Here is a 23,165-nt window from a genome sequence, read left to right on the forward strand (position 1 = left end):
ATTATTCTACCCATCATCATGCACAACATAGGGTTTCATAGACTATTAAAACGATAGAAAATCAAGATTATAGGATCTCAGAATTGAGTAGCTCATCCGGATTGCCCTTAAATATCTCTCAGGGTTTTTCTGATCGAGTGCCATCTGTCTTGGCTTGACCATCTGGGTGGTAGAAAGAACATCACAGGGAGTTGGAGAACTCAATCCCGCCATTAAATTGCTATGAGGCTGCCAGTCTCTCCTACCACCCTTGACTCCTCCCTCAGCCTCCCCCTTTGCCTGCAACTGCTCCCCGGCCCTTGTCCATTATCCCTCTCAACTATATCCCCAGATCTCCTTTCTCAATTTTGTTCCCATCATCCCAGCTTGAAGCTGCTAACATTCTCACGTGGCTTCTATAAGACATCTAGTTGACTCCATTCCACTGTCTCCCTTTCCACTCTCATTGCAATCTGCTCCCCGCACAGCTACCATAAAGTTAAAAAAAAATGCAATGCAATCATGACCTACTCCCTCCTTTATCCATTTAAGAGCTTCCCTCTTTGCTGTTAGAATAAAGCCTTGGCCTGCAAGACCCCCATGATCTGCCATTGCTTCCCACTCTGCCTTCACCTCCCACTCCTCCTCCCCTACTTCCTCAGCTTCAACCACACCAGATTCTTATATTTCTTACATACGGAACAGTTCTCAGTTCTTCTCATGCTATCATCTTATGGCTTTCAGATTTTGAGATATGAATAAATCCCACTGAAGGCCTCTCATCTCCAGAAAGAACAGCCCCAGTTCCTTCAACTCTCCCAGGAAGACTTTCCCAATTAGACTGCATGTCTAATCTTCCTATAATTTGTACAACCCAGTTGCTTTCCGGTTTATTCTCATATGAGAGTACTCTCGTCTTTTAATTTCGCATGTATGTCTATATTTATTAACAAGGAAAGAGGTATTTGACATACCAATGAGAAAAAATCGCAATTTCTAAACAGCTTTCCTGAGAGTTGGCGTGTTTGTGTGTTTGTGTACTCACTGACATACAGATAGAGAAAGAGAGAGGTGTTTTAAGAATGTTCAAGAAAATATTAACTCTGGCTTTATCTGGGTGACGGGAATTTTATCTTCTACTTCATTAAATGTCTTTATTTTTGAACTGCCTGAATAGCCTACTTAAGATACTTACTTTTTAATAGATGGAAAGATTAATTACATTAAAAATTTCAATTAACTATACTTAGAGGATGATTTAAGATTGAAATTAAAATATGTGGAGAGGTAGAAAATAGGAGGATGGGGTCGACAAATGCTTCGGTCAGTGGAAAAGGAACTTCGGAGAATAGACTTTGCTGACTTCTAACACTTTGTGCATAGGCGCTTGTGAGTCTAGGGAGATGCTGACCAGTATACCGGACCTCTGTCCCATGGTGCCCATGGCTTCCACCCCCTGCCCAGATTTTGGGTCAGCGACTCGACCAGTGAAGTGTAGGCGTCTGCCCCATACCTAAAGGTCATCTGGAAGACTTGGCCTTGGTTCACATGCTGGGTCCGGTTGTTGTAACCGTGTAGCATCTCTCCAAAGAGCGTGTCGTTGAACTTGGAGTCAGGCTTGAGGCACTTGGGGCCCTCGCAGACATCTGAGAGCATAAGGCAGGACTTTCCATCAGGAGCCAGCTTGTATTCCTCCACACAGCTGTGTGATAAAACAGGGCCAAGAGTTAGCTTGCACGCTGGATGCCCCTATTGGGAGTGACCTAAAACCCAGGCCTCTTTTGCCTGCAAAACAGGTCAGAGTTTAGGAATGGAAACAGCTATGCTGGCTGGAATTTATCTAGGGCACAGGTGTCTAGAGAGAAGCACATTAATCCTGCAAATTGGTAAATTCAAGGAAAGTCATTTGTGACACTCTGGAGGAGTCGAGGGGGACGCCAGAGAGCACATCCACGCACAAAGCAAATTTAAAAACTGTTTTCCATGAACACACAAACCTTAAAAAGCATGACAGACCAATTTACAGGAAATTATCAACTAGTTTCTCAAATCAGAATCTATTCCCAGTACATCTGGCGGCCAAGGTTGAAGACTGTAGCAAAAACAAGGTTTTCATTGCCCTTGTTGAGCAAAGGTGATAGTTCCAGGACCATGGACAGCACACAGGGCAGCCACCACACCTTCTGTTCAATTAGCAAAGTTAGCAGCCTTTGCTGACTTCTAACTACCTAATCCCGACAGCAGAAGGGCCCTTGGCATGCCTTTGAAACTGGGATGGACTCCTTGGTGGCCCAAATGGGCATCTGAATAGGGTGTGGAAAAAAACATTAGCAATTTGGGGGTGTTTATAGAGTGGAAAATAAAACTCTTAGAGAGATAGGGGAAAACAGAAAGCAGAGGCCCTAGCTTATGAAAAATCAAATGAGAAACTGAAATTCTTTGATTATTGTAGAGTGAACATACTAAGACATACAAGAAAACAGGCTGCCTGGCTGAAGGCATCTTTGTCCCTTGTGATGTGTGTGAAGCCAGGCAAGTCATTTTACTTCTTTGCTTTCTAGTTTCCTCGTCTGTAAAAGGGGGTTAACACTGCTATCCTACCCTACTTCACTAGGCTGCTGTGAGGTTCCATGACACACAGGCTGCATAAACAAAAACTGCAGTATACTTCACAAAATAATTACAGAGAGGTTGTAATGGTGGTGATGGTGATATTTACTTATTGAGCATATGACATTAACTAGGCACTTTGTAAGTTTATTTTATCACCATGAAAAAGGTAGCATCATCATTCCTGCTTTACAGAGGAACAAAATGAGGAGCTAAAAAATAAAGCAAGTCACACAATAAGTGTCAAAGGTGGCATTCAGAATCACGTCTGTTCAGCAACAAAGCCATCTTTTTCTCCACTTGTCTTTTCCAAATCCAGTTGTTCCTATTTGCACGGCATGACCCTGGTTAGGCTGTGCTGACATGACCCTGCTTAGGTTCTGCTGGTTGGAGGCAGCAGGAAGCAGGCAGTCTCTTATCTGCCTTTCTTCCATGAGAGTGAAGATCTGTGGAATCTGACGGCAAAAAGACTCATGCAGGAGGAGGGAGAGACTTGGTTTGAGAAGGAAGTGTAGCCAGGAGGCAGGAACCAGTGGCTGATGCTAGAGACATAGAACCCAGCTGAAGGCAGGGAGTAGGCAGGCGGAGCTGAAAACACGATCCAAGATCACTCCATTTGAAAAGTCAGGAATATCTTGTATTTGATGCAAGCTGATACCCTGGCCGTGTTTTCCTCTAGCCCCTGGTGTATTGTATGGCTACGTTGAGGGTCTTTCCACTGTTTACACGCTCCTGCACAAAGTACAGTGGAAAGTTCTTGGAAGGAGACCTGTTCGGATACCTTGGTCAAGTCTGCCCTGTCTTCATTTAGCATCTACTAATATATGCGATCTCCCCTCATAAAGTTGCAGGACAGATAAAGTGAGTTGCATAAATGGACAGATATACGGTAAGGACTCAATACAATCTAGTTCCACACATTTATTCCAAAAAGTTCCTAGCAAATATGGGAAATGATTTACTGGATAGATCTCACCCTCCTCTCTCTCTCTTACACACACACATACATAGATGCAGCCGTGAGTAAACGCATAGTTGTAAAAGATCAGATATTATCAAAGTCCACAGAGTATAACAAGAAGTTCTTAATTTCCCACTCCACACGTATCCTTGCTTCCTGTCCCAGCGGTCATCATTGTTAATAATTATATATTCTCATAGGGTTTTTTCAATATATTTAAAGATATACATTTCCTCCGCCTTTTCGAAAAGGCAGAGGAACCAGAGATAAAATTGCCAACATCTGCTGGATCATGGAGAAAGCAAGAGAGTTCCAGAAAAACATCTATTTCTGCTTCATTGACTATGCCAAAGCCTTTGACTGTGTGGATCACAATAAACTGTGGAACATTCTGAAAGAGATGGGAATACCAGACCACCTGACCTGCCTCTTGAGAAACCTGTATGAAGGTCAGGAAGCAACAGTTAGAACTGGACATGGAACAACAGACTGGTTCCAAATAGGAAAAGGAGTACATCAAGGTTGTATATTGTCACCCTGCTTATTTAACTTCTATGCAGAGTACATCATGAGGAACGCTGGGCTGGAAGAAGCACAAGCTGGAATCAAGATTGCTGGGAGAAATATCAATAACCTCAGATATGCAGATGACACCACCCTTATGGCAGAAAGTGAAGAGGAACTCAAAAGCCTCTTAATTAAAGTGAAAGAGGAGAGTGAAAAGGTTGGCTTGAAGCTCAACATTCAGAAAACAAAGATCATGGCATCTGGTCCCACCACTTCATGGGAAATAGATGGGGAAACAGTGGAAATGGTGTCAAACTTTATTTTTGGGGGCTCCAAAATCACTGCAGATGCTGATTGCAGCCAGGAAATTAAAAGACGCTTACTCCTTGGAAGGAAAGTTATGACCAACCTAGACAGCATATTAAAAAGCAGAGACATTACTTTGCCAACCAAGGTCCGTCTAGTCAAGGCTATGGTTTTTCCCGTGGTCATGTATGGATGTGAGAGTTGGACTGTGAAGAAAGCTGATCGCTGAAGAATTGATGCTTTTGAACTGTGGTGTTGGAGAAGACTCTTGAGAGTCCCTTGGACTGCAAGGAGATCCAACCAGTCCATTCTAAAGGAGATCAATCCTGGGTGTTCATTGGAAGGACTGATGCTGAAGCTGAAACTCCAATACTTTGGCCACCTCATGCGATGAGTTGACTCACTGGAAAAGAGTCTGATGCTAGGAGGGATTGGGGGTGGGAGGAGAAGGGGACGACAGAGAATGAGATGGCTGGATGGCATCACCAACTCTGTGGACATGAGTTTGAGTGAACTCCGGGAGTTGGTGATGGACAGGGAGACCTGGCGTGCTGTGATTCATGGGTTCGCGGAGAGTCGGACACGACTGAGCGACTGAACTGAACTGAAAGATATACTTTATACATATTGTATTTTTATAATAGAAAACACCTTTTGTTTACTTACTATACCATATATTTTGTTATATATATAACTTTTTTATAATAAACTCATAAACAGAATTACCCTATGTGTTGTTGTGAGATACGCATTTGTACCTAATTTCTTAGAGATCTTTTCAAATCAGTATCCATATAGATCTATCTTTTTAAATAACTCTTTGGCATTGCACAGTATAAATGTACCATAATGATTTTACCAAAAGTTTATTGATAGACATTTCAGTTATTTTTTAATGCTGTCACAATAAAGAATTTTATACATATGTCACTATGCCCCTTTGCATTTCTATAAAACAGATTCTTACAAGAGTAATCGCTGGGTCAGTGTTTTATGAATTTTGAAACTTTGACAGATCTACTAAATGACTATCTGCAGGGGCACGGCCTGCAACCCCATCACTGATGAAAGAGAGACCCCGCTCTGCTGCATCTTTCATGCTCATTACTAAAATCTGGGACGGCTAAAGAGAAACCGTTTTTGTTTGCGGATGTGCATTTTCCTGATTACTGGTGGATCTCACCATATTTTCATGTCATGGCCATTTGCATTTCTCATTCTGTACACTATCTATCTATATGCCTTGACCATTTCTCTACTGTGATACTTGTCTTTTCCTCTTAGTGGCTTATACATGCTTGGCATATATTCTCAACAGTTTTCTTTCACCTTCCAAATATACTGAAGCTTTCTTCCAGTCTGTACTTGTATCTTACTCTTGTTTTTGATGTCTTATAACCTCTTTATCCTGGTCTTTTATTACTTTTGAATTTTGTGTGATGCTTAGGGAGCCACAAAGATGAAAAAAAACATTTTTCTCTATATTCTTCTAGTATTTATATAGTTTTTCCATCTTTGGTTATTTAATCTGTGTGGAATTTATTTTTGTGCATGGTGGGAGTGATTAGTTTAATTTAATTATTTTTTAAATGGGTAGATGATTATCTGAAGGAGCCATCCTTTCACTAAGTAGTTTTAAATGCCATTCTGTCATGTACTAAATCCCTATGTGTATTATGTATACATGATTGGAAATTTTATTTAATTATCTGTATATTCTCATAATAATGCTGCACTATCTTAATTAATAGAGCTTTATGACATGTTTTGAATGTAGCAAAGTAAGTCTTCTCTTCATAAACACTAATTTCTATTTCAAAATTTTCTCACTGTTCCTATTCATTTTTCCCTTCAGATAAATTTTAGAGTTGGCTTGTCAAATTCCCATGTAAAACTTTATTGGAATTTTGTGTGGTTCCAAATTGAATTTGTAGACTAAATTAGGTTATTCAGTCACTAAGTCCTGTCCAACTCTGCAACCCCATGAACTGCAGCTTGCCAGGCTTCCCTATCCTTCACTCTTTCCCAGAGTTTGCTCAAACTCATGTCCATTGAGTCAGTAAGGCTATTCAACCATCTGGTCCTCTGTTGTCCCCTTCTCCTGCCCTCACTCTTTCCCAGCATCAGGGTATGGTCTTTTCCAATGAGTCAGCTCTTCACATCAGGTGGCCAAAATATTGGAGCTTTAACTTCAGCATCAGTTCTTCCAATGAATATTCAGGGTTGATTTCCTTTAGACTGACTGGCTTGATCTCCTTGCAGTCCAAGGGACTCTCTAGAGTCTTCAGCACCACAGTTCAAAAGCATCAATTCTTCAGTGCTCAGTCTGCTTCATGATCCAACTCTCATACCCACACATGACAACTGGTAAAACCATAGCTTGACTATATGGACTTTCGTCAGCACAGTGATGTCTTTGCTTTTTAATACAATGTCGAAGTTTATCATAGCTTTCCTTCCAAGGAGCCAGGATCTTTTAATTTCATGGCTGCAGTCACCATCCACATTGATTTTGGAGCCGAAGAAAATAAAGTCTATCACTGTTTTCACTTTTTCCTCTTCCATTTGCCAAGAAGTGATGAAATCGGATGCCATGACCTTAGTTTTTAATGTTGTGGTGAAGGGATCATGTAACTGAATGGAGCTCTGAGCCATGCCTCGCAGAGCCACTCAAAATGGATGGGCCATAGTGGAGACTTCTGACAAAATGTGGTCGACTAGCAGGGAATGGTGAATCACTCCAGTATTCTTACCACAAGAATCCCATGAACAGTAGGAAAAGGCTACATGACGGCAAGTTGTTGATTTATTTTCTTTCCTTTAAGATATATGCATTGAGAGTCACCTCTGCACTAGAGTCTATTGACAAGTATGAGAGTTGATGTCTTATGTTCACCACACTGGATCCTCTTTGTGGAAACCCTGTAGACTATGCACCTAAGCTACCCTTGCATTTGGGTTTACGGGGCCATGTGCAAGGATTCCAAGAGATGGAGTCTGTATAGATGTGAGGTGAGTCTCTGTCAGACCCCGCCCTTACAGACACCCTGTGTGATTCTCAAGCTCTCTCTTCTCTAGCTGTGGAAAGCTTGGAGAACATGTGTTCCAGATCCATACTGCAAGACGGAAGAAGGCTGCCTTAATTACAGTGGACCGCGTGTCAACCAGGAATCAACTTTCGTGTGCAGTCTTCTGGTTTGGGAGGCTTCATCTGTTGCAGCAACATAGCCTATCTTATCCTCACTGACTGCTGCAGCAGCTTTACAGTCGGGAGTCTTGCAATTCAGAAACATAGCTGGCGTTTCCATTTAGCAAATGTTCTTTTAAAATCTTCACTGAAGTTTTCGACTTGTATTCATAAAAGCCTTGCACATATCTGTTGTTCAGTCACCAAGTTATGTCCAACTCTTGCGACACCGTGGACCATAGCATGCCAGACTTCCCTGCCCTTCACCGTCTCCCAGAGTTTGCTCAAACTCATGTCCATTGAGCCGGAGATGCCATCCAGCCATCTCATCCTCTGCCATCCCCTTCTCCTCCTGCCTTCAATCTCTCCCAGCATCAGGGTCTTTTCCAGTAAGCCAGCTCTTCACAACAGGTGGCCAAAGGATCGGAGCTTCAGCTTCAGCAATAGTCCATCCAATGGATATTCAGGGTTGATTTCCTGTAGGATATACTGGTTTGATCTCTCTGCTGTCCCAGGGACTCTCAAGAGTCTTCTCTAGCACCACAGTTTGAAAGCATCAATTTTTTGGTGCTCAGCCTTCTTGATGGTCCAACTCTCACATCTGTACATGACTACTGAAAAAATCGTAGCTTTGACTGTACGGTCATTGGTCAGCAAGGTAAGGATTTATTCATAAGCATTTATGCAATGCCTTAATGTGGAGAAGTTATAAGCAGGTATTTTGGATCCAGACCACCACAGTCCAAATCCAGATTCCACCCTTTATTGGCTGTGTGACCTTGGAAAAAATGCTTAACTTCTCTGTACTTCCTTTGCTTGTCTATGAAGAAGTTCACACTGCACAGAGGCACCATGAGGATTAAATGAGCTATGTCTGACATACAGTGTGCCCAAGCATATAGCAGAGTGATGGCTTCTGGTATTACAGTCTTTTCCACTTGAGGGATAGGACCAGTTTTTCATGTATTGTTTCCTTTATATTTTCTAGTTAGTTATTGCTGACTTCAAGCAAAGTTATTACTGATTTTTGAAAGCTGATTTTTCATACTACCACATAAGAAGCCCATCAGTTCTAATACATCAACCAGATTTTTCTCGATGAATGAATATATATTTGCCCAGTTTGGGTATTCAGATTATGCTAGGATTATAGAATAAATTAGAAAACTGTCTTTTTTTTTTTTTTATCTTCCTTCTCTGGATTGGTTTACATAAAATAGAGGTTATCCATTCCTTGATAATTTGATAAGACCTGCCTCTAAAGTACACTGGGATCGATGTCATCTTTTCAATCGCAGACACTTAGCTCTCTTATCATTTTATTTTATGTTATCTGGCTATTTAGATGTTCTACTGCATCATGATTCAAACTAGGTAATTTACATTTTTTCTAAGGAAATAATGCATTTCACCAAGACTTTCAAATGTATCGGCATAAAGTTGCTCACAGTATTCTCATTAAAGTTGTTTTATCTTCTGTGCTTCTATGGTTATGACCTCCAGTCTTTACTCATGTCTTTATTTGTGTTCTCTCCTTTGAACAAGCTTTTGCCTTTTATGGGCAAGGCTCCTTTTTTTTTTTTCTATTTATTTCAGCTTTTTATTTGTAATAATTCCTTCCTGCTGCTTTCTTTGAGTCTGTTTTATAATTCTTTTTCTGGCGTCTGGAGTTGAGTGCTTCATTTGTTTATTTTCAGTCTTTCTTGTTTCTTAGTGAATGCTGTACTCTTGCCTAGAAAATCGCATGGACAGAGGAGCCTGGTGGGCTGCAGTCCATGGGGTCGCTATGAGTCAGACATGACTGAGCGACTTCACTTTCACTTTTCACTTTCACACATTGGAGAAGGAAATGGCAACCCACTCCAGTGTTCTTGCCTGGAGATCCCAGGGACGGCGGAGCCTGGTCGGCTGCCGTCTATGGGGTCGCACAGAGTCGGACACGACTGAAGTGACTTAGCAGTAGCAGTGAATGCTGTGGAGCTTCTGGCTACTGCTCTGCATCTATTCCATGGGTTTGATGTGAAACCTTCCAGCTCCTCCTTGTTTCAAAAGAGGTGATAATTTGAGTGTAAGTTTTTTCCTTCAGTTCAGTTCAGTTCAGTCGCTCAGTCATGTCCGACTCTTTGCGACCCCATGAATCACAGCACGCCAGGTCTCCCTGTCCATCACCAACTCCCGGAGTTCACTCAAACTCATGTCCATCGAGTCGGTGATGCCATCCAGCCATCTCAGTCTCTGTCGTCCCCGTCTCCTCCCACCCCCAATCCCTCCCAGCATCAGACTCTTTTCCAGTGAGTCAACTCGTCGCATGAGGTGGCCAAAGTATTGGAGTTTCAGCTTTAGCATCAGTCCTTCCAATGAACACCCAAGATTGATCTCCTCTAGAATGGACTGGTTGGATCTCCTTGCAGTCCAAGGGACTCTCAAGAGTCTTCTCCAACACCACAGTTCAAAAGCATCAATGCTTCGGTGATCAGCTTTCTTCACAGTTCAACTCTCACACATCCATACATGACCACAGGAAAAACCATAGCCTTGACTAGACGGACCTTGGTTGGCAAAGTAATGTCTCTGCTTTTTAATATGCTGTCTAGGTTGGTCATAACTTTCCTTCCAAGGAGTAAGCGTCTTTTAATTTCCTGGCTGCAATCAGCATCTGCAGTGATTTCCTTCAGTTCAGTCGCTCAGTCGTGTCCGACTCTCCGTGACCCCATGAATCACAGCACGCCAGGCCTCCCTGTCCATCACCAACTCCCAGAGTACAGTTGTAATTTAGAAGGTTGCTTTTTGTAATTCATATGGATATATATATATATATATGTGTATGCTAGATAGATTATAGCTAATATCTAATATTATTGCATTCTAGTCTGAGAATGGCTTCTCTGGTGGTTCAAATGGTAAAGAATCTGCCTGCAATGCAGGATACCTGGGTTCGATCCCTGAATCAGGAAGATCCCCTGGAGAAGGGAATGGCTACCCACTCCAGTATTCTTGCATGGACAGAGGAATCTGACGGGCTACAGTCCATGGGGTCACAAAGTCAGAGATGACTGAATGACTAAAACTTTCACTTTCAGTCTGAGAATATAGTTTGTATAATTTCTACTTCGGTGAATCTATTGAGGTTAAAGCATCTGCCTCCAATGCGGGAGACCCGGGTTCGATACCTGGGTCGGGAAGATCCCCTGAAGAAGGAAACGGTAACCTACTCCAGTATTCTTGCCTGGAGAATCCCATGGACGGAGAAGCCTGGTAGGCTACAGTCCACGGGGTCGCAAAGAGTCGGACACGACTGAGCGACGGAACGGAACGGATGGAATCTATTGAGATTCCAGGCTCCCTTAGCTAAAGGAGACACAAGGTATCAAGTTCAGATTTTGGATCTAATTAAATGTGTGGTCAAATAGAGCTGTACCACTTCCCAGCGGAATGACCCCAATCAAGTCTGTTAACTACTCTAGGCCTCAGTATTATAATCTATTAAATGGGGATAACAATGATTTTTATCATAGGGCTGATGTTAGAATTACAGAAAACTTACATAAAGGATAAAATAATATCCATGATGTAGTGCCTAATTAATGCATCAGCTGCTGTGATGTTAATGATAAATGTTACTGTTATTATGCTAGTAGTACCTGTGACTGCTTCTTGATCTAATAGCCCATTTAGACTTCTAAAACAATGTACATTTATTTCCTGTGGTTTTCAGATCTTAGTTGCTGACTTCCTTCTAAATTGCTTCCCTGGTGGTTCAGATGGTAAAGCAGCTGCCTGCAATGTGGGAGACCCGGGTTCAGTCCCTGGGTTGGGAAGATCCCCTGGAGAATGAAATGGCAACCCACTCCAGTATTCTTGCCTGGAGAATCCCATGGATGGAGGAGCCTGGCAGGCTACAGTCCATGGGTTTGTAAAGAGTCGGACACAACTGAGCAACTTCACTTTCACTTTCCTTCTAAATTCAGATTTCCTAAAACCAACAGAATTGCCTTTCTTTGATTCACTTTTTCCTTTTCTTTTCTGCAAACTACATAATTGGGAAATTCTTTGTTCCATTCATTGGAAATGAATTATACATATAAACATGCATTATGTATATATTTTGAATGTATAAATTTACATATTTATAAATATATGCAGAGTACATCATGAGGAACGCTGGGCTGGAAGAAGCACAAGCTGGAATCAAGATTGCTGGGAGAAATATCAAGAACCTCAGACATGAAGATGACACCACCCTTATGGCAGAAAGTGAAGAGGAACTGAAGAGCCTCTTAATGAGAGTGAAAGAGGAGAGTACAAAAGTTGGCTTAAAGCTCAACATTCAGGAAACAAAGCTCATGGCATCTGGCCCCATCACTTCATGGGAAATAGATGGAGAACAGTGGAAACAGTGTCAGACTTTATTTTGGGGGGCTCCAAAATCATTGTGGATGCTGATTTCAGCCATGAAATTAAAAAACTTTTGGAAGGTAAGTTATGAACAACCTAGATAGCACATTAAAAAGCAGAGACATTACTTTGCCAACTAAGATCCGTCTAATCAAGGCTATGGTTTTTCCAGTGGTCATGTATGGATGTGAGAGTTGGACTGTGAAGAGATCTGATCACCGAAGAATTGATGCTTTTGAACTGTGGTGTTGGAGAAGACTCTTGAGAGTCCCTTGGACTTCAAGGAGATCCAACCAGTCCATTCTAAAGGAGATCAGTCCTGGGTGTTCACTGGAAGGACTGATGTTAAAGCTGAAGCTCTAATACTTTGGCCACCTCATGTGAAAAGTTGACTAACTGGAAGAGACTCTGATGCTGGGAGGGATTGGGGGCAGGAGGAGAAGGGGACGACAGAGAATGAAATGGCTGGATGGCATCACTGACTCAATGGACATGATTTGAGTGAACTCCGGGAGTTGGTGATGGACAGGGAGACCTGGCATGCTGTGATTCATGGGGTCTCAAAGAGTCGGACATGACTGAGCGACTGAACTGAACTGAAGCACAAGTATTACATATAATGAGCTAAATATATGCATCATATATGCACATATGTGTAGATACGTGTATATATGTATGAATATGCACATACATGCATACATAAAGCTCACTCTTATATCCAAGATTACACAGTCTAGTGAAATATCTTTTTTGTGCATGACTGTATTTTCTCCTTATTGCAAAGTATAGTAGATGGAGAAATGGTCCCCTCAAAATATCTACCTCCTAATCCCCAGATTCCATGAAATGCTACCTTACATGGTAAAAGGAATTTTGCAAATGAGATTAGGTTAAGATATGAGATGATTATTCTGGATTATCTGAGTGGGCTCAATGTAATCATCATTATCATTAAGTCGCTAAGTCATGTCCTATCCTTTGTTACTTCATGGACTGAAGCCTGCCAGGTTTCTCTGTCCATGGGATTTACCAGGCAAGAATATCAAACTGGGTTGCCATTTCCCTTCTCCAGGAGCCCTTCCTGACTCAGGGATCAAACCTGAGTCTCCTGTACTGGAAAGGCAGATTCTTTACCACTGAAGCATCAATCAGAAGTGTCCTTATAGGAGGACACGTGGTACAGAAGAACATCAGTGGCAGAGAAGGAGATACAACTTGATAGCAAAAGAAAGAGAAAGACAGAGAAACAGACAGACACAGAGACTATGCCTCTGGCTTCAAAGTCCCGTTGATGTCTAGATTTCAGAAATTCTGCCTTCTAGAACTGTAAAATAACAAATCTATATTGTGTTAGATTAATTAAATCTATATTGTCAAGATTGCCGGGAGAAATATCAATAACCTCTGATACCCAGATGATACCACCCTTATGATAGAAAGCAAAGAACTAAATAGCCTCTTGATGAAAGTGAAAGGGGAGAGTGAAAAAGTTGGCTTAAAACTCAACATTCAGAAAACTAAGATCATGGCATCTGGTCCCATCACTTCATGGCAAAGAGATGCGGAAACAATGGAAACAGTAACCGACTTTATTATTCTGGGCTCCAAAATCACTGCAGATGCTGATTGCAGCCATGAAATTAAAAGATGCTTGCTCCTTGGAAGGAAAGTTATGATCAACCTAGATAGCATATTAAAAACAGAGACATTACTTTGCCAACAAATGTCCATCTAGTCAAAGCTACTACTGCTTTTTCCAGTAGTCATGTATGGATGTGAGAGTTGGACTATAAAGAAAGCTGAATGCCAAAGAACTGATTTTTTTGTACTGTGGTGTTGGAGAAGACTCTTGAGAGTCCCTTGGACTGCAAGGAGATCCAACCAGTCAATCCAAAAGAAAATCAGTCCTGACTATTCACTGGAAGGACTGATGTTGAAGCTGAAGCTACAGTACTTTGGCCACCTGATGAGAAGAGTTGACTCATTGGAAAAGACCCTGATGCTGGGAAAGATTGAGGGTGGGAAGAGAAGGGGACGCAGAGAATGAGATGGCTGGATGGCATCACCAACTTGATGGACATGAGTGAGTAAACTCCGGGAGTTGGTGATGGACAGGGAAGCCTGCTGTGCTGCAGTCCATGGGGTCACAGCGTTGGACAGAACTGAGCGACTGAACTGATCTGATATTGTGTGAAGGTGTGTGTATGGTAATGGATCACAGAAGCACTAGGAAACTAATACATAACCCTCATAGGGAGGTGGTGCTCCCATTTTCAGACGAGAGAACTGAAGTTTAGAAAAGTAAAGTGACTCGCCCATGGACATATACCTTGTCAATAGTTGTGTTAGGAATCAAACCTGGAGTTCATATTTCAAGAAGTGTGTATATGAATGTGTGTGCAAGAGCATATGTTTGTGAGTGAGTGTGTGTGAGTGTGTGTGAGTGTGTGTGAGTGTGTATCACTTCAGTCATGTTACAGCTGTAGATGCGTGGTATTTTCCTTTTGCTTGGGGCCAAGAAAGACTGGCATGGCAGGAGAGGAAGGAAGGAACATGAAAGGCCAGGGTTCACTTATTGATAGTGAGACCCTTAGAGATGCAGAGTGAGAGAGCAAGAACAAAAGCGGAGCTCGAAAGGGCGAATGAGCCTTTGAGTTTTCAAACATCAGCAGCTCTCTCCCCCAAGCCACCTCTGGGCACAGTATGATTTATGCAAAGGTCGATCTAGTTGATGGTTTCTGTCTTTTTTTTTTTTTTTTTTAAATCTTATTTTTGTACCATGCAACATAATTATACAGCTCCTTTAGAACATTCTGTCGTCTGGGAGATTTTCTTACAGAAATTCTAAAGAGTGTAGGCTCACAGGAAACCAGCCAAGATCCTCATGAAACTATATTTATACATATGCCAAAATGAAAGACATAAAATAAGTACAAAGATACAAACTGGGCATTTTAGCTGGAGGCAATGAATGTGCTATCCTGAACACACCCATTGCATTACAGAGAATACTAGAGCTGGATGGGGCTTCAGAGATTGTGCCATGAAATCGTGTATGTGTTTAGAGCATGCTTTATTTAATCCTTCCAGCATGTCGTGAGATGGGTACTTTCATTCCAACATTGCCACTAAGGACCCGAAGCTTGGCATTTTAAATTCCTTGACCAAGACCATAGGAGCACTTCGGAAAAGCCAGGATGTGGACTTGGATCTTCCTCCTTCAAATCTAGGGCTATTCCACTTTAGCACAAATGACAGCTTTCAAACAGCTTGTTTTGGGAAAAAAAGAGAAACTAGGACTGAAAAGAAATGGCATTGATACAAATTTCTAAGGCATTGATACAAATTCTCTTATTTATTCAAGTATTTACCTGCTCATTCATTCATTCCTTAATGGCTTATGGAATCAATAAAATTATGTATTAAAACCACAGACTAGAAACTCTTTTTAATAGGGAAGGGAAAAAAATCCAGGGGAGGGGGGAAATAATACAATTCAGAGTAAGAAGATGGCCTCCATTTCTCCCTCCAGGGGATCCTCCCAGTCCAGGAATTGAACCCCTGTCTCCTGACTCTCCTGCTCTGGCAGCAGATTCTTTACCACTAGTGCCACTCAGGAAGCTCAAATTATAGTTAAACACATTTAATATATTCAGATAGAGTAGAATAGGATAGAGTAGCCGGTGACATCTACTATCCTAATGCCACCTCCTCACTGGCTGTGAGACCATTCTGGGCCTCAGGTTTCTCCTCTGAAAGATCTAAGAAACACTGAAACTTCAAATATGTTGATGGCATTGCTCACCACCTCTTATACAGGTATGTATAGGACACATCTCTCTTTGCAAATTATGTTAAGAAACTGAGTGTATCCTCTGGAAAATGACACAAAGCGACCATCCCCTCCCCCCATCACACCCCTCAAACAAAACAAAACAAACTACAAACTTCCTGTTCTCAAACAAGTACAGTTCTATAATCCACCAAGTTCTGTTTTGTTTTCTCCTGTTCACTTTGGCAACCAGGACAAACCAGAGCTAAACTGATCTCATGGTACGTAACCTTCCCATTCCAGGTTCCTGAAATCATTTCCTCCCTTTCCCTTTCTCTCCTTACAAATGGCTCAGATCTGTCCTATCTTTATCCATTTTTTATAGGCTGGATTTATGTGGATAATATTACGTTCTCTTGGAAGAATGCACGGTAAACACAGGCATACAAATGAAACTAACTTGGTTGCTAGGTAACTTGAATAAGTCTTTAGAGAGAAGAAGTGCCTCCTCACCCATAAGATTCATTCTACATGCTTCATCTTAGGAGCCAAGGACCTTCTCAGCCATCTCACATCCACCTGCTGCTCTTAGCACGCTGGACCCTGTGGTCTACCACGACCCGTCGGGTCCGAGTGAGGCTCAGACACCAGGCCCCAGGGTCCACTCTGCCCTTGGTGGGCAAGGACTTGTGCGCGATGCTTCTCCGCATTCTCAGCATCCCAACCACCAAGCACAGAGTCGATGCAACACATCTTAGTGGCAGAATCCTTCAACAATTATGGCTTTGAACTAGTCCTAGAGCAAGCAGTGTGGGATGACCATGAGGACACACAGGTGATTAAGACTTTGTCCCTGCTCGTGAGGGATGCATGGTCAGCCAGGGACCAGGCTGAAAAGCAGGTCAGTCAACAGAGCGATGGGGCTGCACCGTGGAGGGGCGTGGGAAACTGCGAGACCCCAGAGAAAGGCTATTTCATTTAGCTTTGAGGAGTTCGGCCTTACCAGGGCTGACAACCAGGACAGAAAGTCAGAGGTCCAATCTGCAAGAGGTGTCAAGATGTCACTGGGATAAATGAATGTCAATGACCCTTCCTTGGTAAGAGGGCCTTATGGGAAGAAAAGAAAATATAAATAAATAAATATAAAATATATAAAAATACATATAAATATATATATATAAGACAAGAAAAACAGTCCTTTCTGTGCATGCCCTAACCTCGTGTGATAAACACTGTGTGTGTGTGTGTGTGCTCAGCTGCACAGTCATGTCTGGCTCTTTGCAACCCTATGGACTGTAGCCCACCAGGCTCCTCCTTCCATGGAATTTTCCAGGCAAGAATACTGGAGTAGGCTGCCATTTCTTATTACAGGGGATTTTCCTGACCCAGGGATCAAACCCCGGTTTCTTATGTCTCCAGGACTGGCAGGTGGATTCTTTATCACTAGCACCACCTGGGAAGCCCCTGTTAGCATTTAAGCTAATACTTAAATACTATCCACTCAGAAGGACAAGGCATTATATACCCAGCTCCATGGCAACTGCACATCTCTGTCCTGCCCTTCTCTTGGGGCTCAGAGAAGACTTGCTGGGGAAGATAACATCTATACCGAGACTTGAAAATAAAACAGTGTGCAAGTTAAAGCCAGGGAGAAACGAGAGGCAGCGGGGAGGAGAGATGGAGGAGAGGCAGAGGGAGCAATGTTGAAAACTCCAGAAGCTGAAGCCGAGACGCATAGTTCAGGAATAGGGACACAGCTGGAAATACAACTGAAAGGGCTGGCCTGAGAACGGTTTCCTTAGCCAAGTCAACTGAGGAACTCCATTTACCAAGTATTACCTGAGCACCTACCAGGTGTCAGGGACTGTTCTAACGTGAGGGAGATAGTGCAGTAAGCAGGACATACAATTCCGCCGCTGGAAGATGAAATGAGATGTTTTTATACCTGTTAGACTCATCACAGCTACCATTAACTGAGTGCCTAAGTGTGCTGGCCTCTGCTCATACAATTTCATTCAATCCTTCTGATGCTGCTGGAATCACATCTGATTCTATGCTAAATGAGAGACTCAGAGACGTTTAGTGATTTGCTCAAAACCACATGGCTGGAAGTAGCCAGAGGCCAGAAGCGATGTCAGATAAGGGAGCCACACAGACGGGGCTTAAATCCTGAGGCCTCTGCTTACCAGCTGTGTGACCTTAAGTGAGTCACTGAGCCCCTCTGTGCCTGGTTGTCTTGACAGTAAATCACAATCATAACGCTACTACTGATGCAGGAGAAAGACAGGCTCCAGGTTAGACATTTACAACCAGCCAGCCTCCTGTCTGCGTTTCCTGAGACAAGAGATAGGTGGGCTCCAGTTGAGAGGCATTTACAGCTGGCCTCCTGTTTGCCCTCCGGAATGGAAGTTGTAACAACAGGGTAAACAGCCGGTGTTTGAATCTTGTCAGCACCTTAAGGGAACAGTCATGTAAAGAACAAAGAGGAGCAAAACCCCACCCTGTCTACGTAACGGTCAGGGGTCTCCCTTCCCCTCTTTTGGGTCAAGGGAGAGACACTGCTCATGCACAGAAAGCTCCTTGTGGATCAAGAGTCAGGGGATAATTCCAGGCCATAATGAGTCTGGCTTCTCCCAAAGGCCTTCATTTTGAGATCCATCTTGGCTGAGGGGTGCTTGCATACACAGGGGAGTGAGTGTGCCCGGGTCGGTTAGGTGCGGAGAAAGAGACCAGAGAATCGGCCTGGAGGAAGGCAAAGACCCAGAAGAACTGCCCGATATAAATGGCCACCTCCCTACTCTGCGCCTCCTCACTGGGGGAGGCCCACACCCTGTGACTCAGGCTTGCCTCTCTGCCTGCTTCTGCCTCATCTAAACAAACAGTTTCTCTACCTCCTCCCCCACCTGCTGTTGTGCTATGTCCCTAATAATAACTTTGTATCTGGATTTACAGTTTCTGCCTCCGTGATAAATGTATTTTTCACTGGGGGCAAAGATCCAGGGAAAAATAGCTAACAGCCGCTAGCCCTTGCTGGTCTAGGATTCCTGGTTCTCATCTAGGATCAGTTCAGTTCAGTTGAGTCGCTCAGTCATGTCTGATTTTTCGCAGCCCCGTGGACTGCAGCACGCCAGGTTTCCCTGTCCATCACCAACTCCAGGAGCTTGCTCAAACTCACGTCCACTGAGTCGGTGATGCCATCCAACCATTATCCTCTGTTGTCCCCTTCTCTTGCCTTCAATCTTTCCCAGCATCAGGGTCTTTTCAAGTGAGTCAGTTCTTCGCATCAGGTGGCCAAAATATTGGAGTTTCAGCTTCATCATCCGTCCTTCCAATGAATATTCTGGACTGATTTCCTTTAGGATTGACTGGTTTCACCTCCTTGGAGTCCAAGGGACTCTCAAGGGTCTTCTTCAACACCACGTTCAAAAACATCAATTCTTCGGTGTTCAGCTTTCCTTATAGTCCAGCTCTCACATCCATACATGACTACTGGAAAAGTCATAGCTTTGCCTAGATGGACCTTTGTTGGCAGGATACCCAGGTTCAATTCCTGGGCAGGGAATTAAGATCTGACTTCACGCCACCTCTCACTGCTGCCTCGCTGAGATCAGTACCTCCTTTGAAGATTTGTTATGAGAACTCAATGGGCTAATGTAATCAAAGCACTTGGCACAGTCATGGCACATAGGAAGTGCTTAATAAGTGTTAGCTGCTATTTTTAACCTGCCTGCAAAAAGCTTTCTGAAACCTGTGCTACCCAGGAAACTCTCAGCAAGGGCACAGAGCTCTGAACAAGTCAACAAGGTCCCCTTGAGTGAGGGTTTGTTTTCCTTGCTTAATTCAATAGCCTGCCACTTCTCTCCACCAACTTTCACACAAGTACCTGCTAATGGTTTTCATTGTTTTGTTTATAGTGCTTCTAACAAATGCGGCTAACTTCTCATTTGCATCCTTAATAGACAATTTTCAAAGACTGTTGACACTGCAGTTGGTTTTAGGAGACCTGAGTTTTATCCCCATTTTCCTTCTGTTTGTCAGCATTTGGAGGAGCCTCAACAGCTCACAGCACACTTGTACTCTCTTAGTTCAGTCTCACTTAAAACTTTCAGAGACCTTTCTGGGCAGGGACGGTTACTTTGTCCTTGTCTCACAGACAAGTGGTTGAGCCCCTCAAGTCACTGAGCAACTGGAGGCCTGCTGTCATTACTATCATTCACTTTAGCTACTTTATTTAACAAAATACCTAATAGTGCTAAATCTGTGCACTTTATAAACATTAATGTAAATTGTGATGCAGGGGCTTCCCTGGTGGGCTCAGCTAGAAAAATAATCCACCTGCCAATGGAGGAGACTCAGCAGATCCAGGTCTGATCCCTGGGTGGGGAAGATCCCCTGGAGAAGGCAATGACTACCCATTCCAGTATTCTTGCCTGGGAAATCCCATGGACAGAGGAGCCTGGCGGGCTACAGCACATGGGGTTGCAAAGAGTCAGAAATGACCTTGGACCTAGTGACTAAACAACAATAAATTGTGATGCAATTAATGCCATGCATTTAATCCTCAAACAACTCTATAGAGAGACACTGTTATCATCGCTTTTCTACAGATGAGAAAACTGAGGCACAGGGATGTTAAGTAACTCACTGAAGGTCACAGAGTGAGAAGCAGCAAGCTACATTACCAGCCACGTGACCTTGGACACATTACTTAACCTGAATGGAGTAATAAATGCACTTTGCACTCTTTACAACCATCATTAGTTACATTAAGGCAGATATTATTAAAATTTTAGAGATTCTAGAGACTGAAGGTCAAGGGTCCTGAGAATCTTGCCTGATGTCTTAAGAGAAAGTTACAGGTGGTCAGGATTGGAACCCAAGTGTACCAATTCCCCTTGACCCTGGCAGTGTGCTATGGATGCAAGAGGCAGACAGTTTCTATGTCAAAATCCATTACTGCTGTGGTCCCCTGCTGTAAACTGTTATTTGCAACAGAAGGACACCCCTCCCCCCAAGTACAATAACAATGATAAGAACACAGCTGATTCGGTATTCAGGCCTCAGATCTAAACCCATGCATAATTTACTCAGCACTGCCCTGCAGTCACTTCAGCTGAGGAGAGACCCTATAAATTCAGGTCTGCACACACTAATTTATTTCTTATTTATTTTACTGATACATATCTAGGGCCTCCAGCGAGCTGCTCTAACACCTGCTCAAAGGCGCCTCTGGCACCAAGCGTAACTGGGGATGGGGTGGTGAGCCCCTGAAATGAGCCCCAGAAGGAAGACCAGATCCCACAGACTAAAACCATGCAGGTAAAATTAACTTCCTGTTAAACTGAAATTAAACACTTACGCATTCCTCCACCTCCTCTTTCATAGGTCTTGGGGCTGAAAAGGCTGTTGCTTTTTTCTCCTTTTCTATCTTAGTAAAGCACTGGGTGCGTTCAGCTGCTCAGTTGTGTCCGCCTCTTAGCAGCCCTGTGGACGGTAGCCTGCCAGGCTTCTCTGTCCCTGGAATTCTCCAGGCGAGAATACTGGAGCGGCTTGCCGTTTCCTCCTGCAGGGGATCTTCCCAGCCCAGGGATCGAGCCTCTGTCTCTTGCATCTCCTGCACTGACAGGCAGATTCTCTACCTCTGTGCTACCTGGGAAGCCCAGGCAAGCACTAAGGACACTTCAATGACTGGCCATCTCGCAACACAAAAGATCGTTTTTCTGAGTCACAGAATGTCAAAAGGTGAGCAAGCTGTCTCATATGAAGACATCAGCAGAAAGGGAATGAAGAGAAGGAAAAAGGCTGCCATTTTCTTGAATGATGGCTAAGGATCAAACGCGATCCTGGAAGCTCTCCATGGCAGAGGTCCCACTGCAGACATTTTCAACATGGAAAACAAGGTAAATTGGAAGAACCATTAGGCATCATTTTCCCAAAGATCTCATTTTGCAGGTGGTCGAATGGCAGCCCAGAGAGGGAGAATGACTTGTCCCAGGTGACTCAACAAGCCGGTCCTAACGTGACGCCCTCTTTCCATCTCATACCAACCTTAAAACTCAGCTGAATTCTTAACAGGAGTGAGAACTTTCTGAGCTTTGCCTGCATTGCTTCCTCCCCACCTCGCCTCTCCCAGTGAATTATTCTTATCGACAGGGACACGAGGACAAAGAAGGGCTAGCCTCTGAACTCAGCACTGCTTACTCCCTGCAGAAACAGGGTCAAAAGCCTGGGCTCAGCCGACATTCTGAAGCACCACACCTTCAAGACACCTTCAAGATGCCTGCTTTCATCTCCAAAACACACTGACCCAGGCTGTGGGGTAGATGCAGAAAGGGCAGGAGACTTTCACAGAAAAGAAGTCCTGATCCTAGGGTGCAGCCTGAGCGAGTGTACCATTTATTAAAATCACTAATCAATTATTTATCTTTCTTCCTCCACTCTTCTTCTCAACCCCCAACCAAAAGGTTAGACTGTTGCCTCTTGCCCCGGGGGCTGAAAAAGCAGAGGCATAAAGGCCATTTCAGTGAAGGTCAGAGCCAGCTGGGGCCAGGCTGTGGTTCCTGACTTTTTTCCTTTCTGCATCCATCAACTGCTGTGAAGGGAGTGGTCGGCACTCGGGGACAGAGACTCACCCGCAGAACATGAAGATGGTGCTGGAGGTGGCATCGTAGGGCAAGGGCACCGTCTGCTGCAGACACAGCTGCTCGCAGCCGCCGTTGAAGCCGTCGGAGCAGTCGATCCCTTTGGACTGGTCGTAGCAGCCTGAGCCATCCTTCATGGGCCTCAGCTCCTCGGGGCACTGCTCAGAGGGAGAGAGAGGAGTGGGGTGGTTACGGCTGAAGAGGCGGTGGTCTCATCACGCCCTCGCCTCTCACCCCCTGGAAAGGGACAGGGGCCAGGACCCCAGAGAGCAGCTCAAGGTCTTATCTGACCTTGGGACTTCCCTGGCGGCCCAGTGGTTAACCCTTCACCTCCTAACGTAGTGGGTACAGGCTCCATCCCTGGCTGGGGACTCAGATTCCCTCATGCCTTGTGGCCCAAAACACCAAAACATGAAACAGAAACAATTTTGCGACAAATTCACTAAATACTTTAAAAATGGTCTACGTGTTAAAAAAAAAATTCTTTAAAAATAAACAAACAACAACAGAGTCTTATCTGACCAACTATTAAATAATAGCTGTGTTCAGTTCAGTTCAGTTCGGTCGCTCAGTCGTGTCCGACTCTCCGCGACCCTTGGACAAATTCCTTTACCCCTCTGACCTCAGTGTGCCCACTTGTAAAATGGAACTTTTGTCGATACCTGTGTCTTGTAAAGTTGTAAGAATGAAGCGAGTTCATGTGTGCAGAGTGCTAAGAACTCCATGGCTCATATAGCAACCAGGCAAGCAAATGTGAGCTGCTATGAACACTGACCTTGCTGCGGTCATCATCAGTACTGTGTTTAT

General features: G+C 43.6%; 1 protein-coding gene across 1 annotated transcript in view; it reads right to left on the reverse strand.

Moving 5' to 3' along the window:
• The window catches only part of ASTN2 (astrotactin 2), a 1,049,203-nt gene that overhangs the window by 371,589 nt on the left and 654,449 nt on the right, over window positions 1–23,165 (reverse strand). Inside the window, exons 12-13 of the mRNA XM_055427750.2 lie at window positions 22,350–22,516; window positions 1,493–1,681 (exon numbers count right to left, since the gene is read on the reverse strand). Coding sequence (XP_055283725.2) covers window positions 1,493–1,681; window positions 22,350–22,516 — 356 coding nt within the window. The remainder of the gene's footprint in view (window positions 1–1,492; window positions 1,682–22,349; window positions 22,517–23,165) is intronic.

Source organism: Moschus berezovskii, chromosome 7 (assembly GCF_049115385.1).
Source record: "Moschus berezovskii isolate FMDL1 chromosome 7, NW_MosBer_1.0, whole genome shotgun sequence".
NCBI classification, from domain to species: Eukaryota; Metazoa; Chordata; class Mammalia; order Artiodactyla; family Moschidae; genus Moschus; species Moschus berezovskii.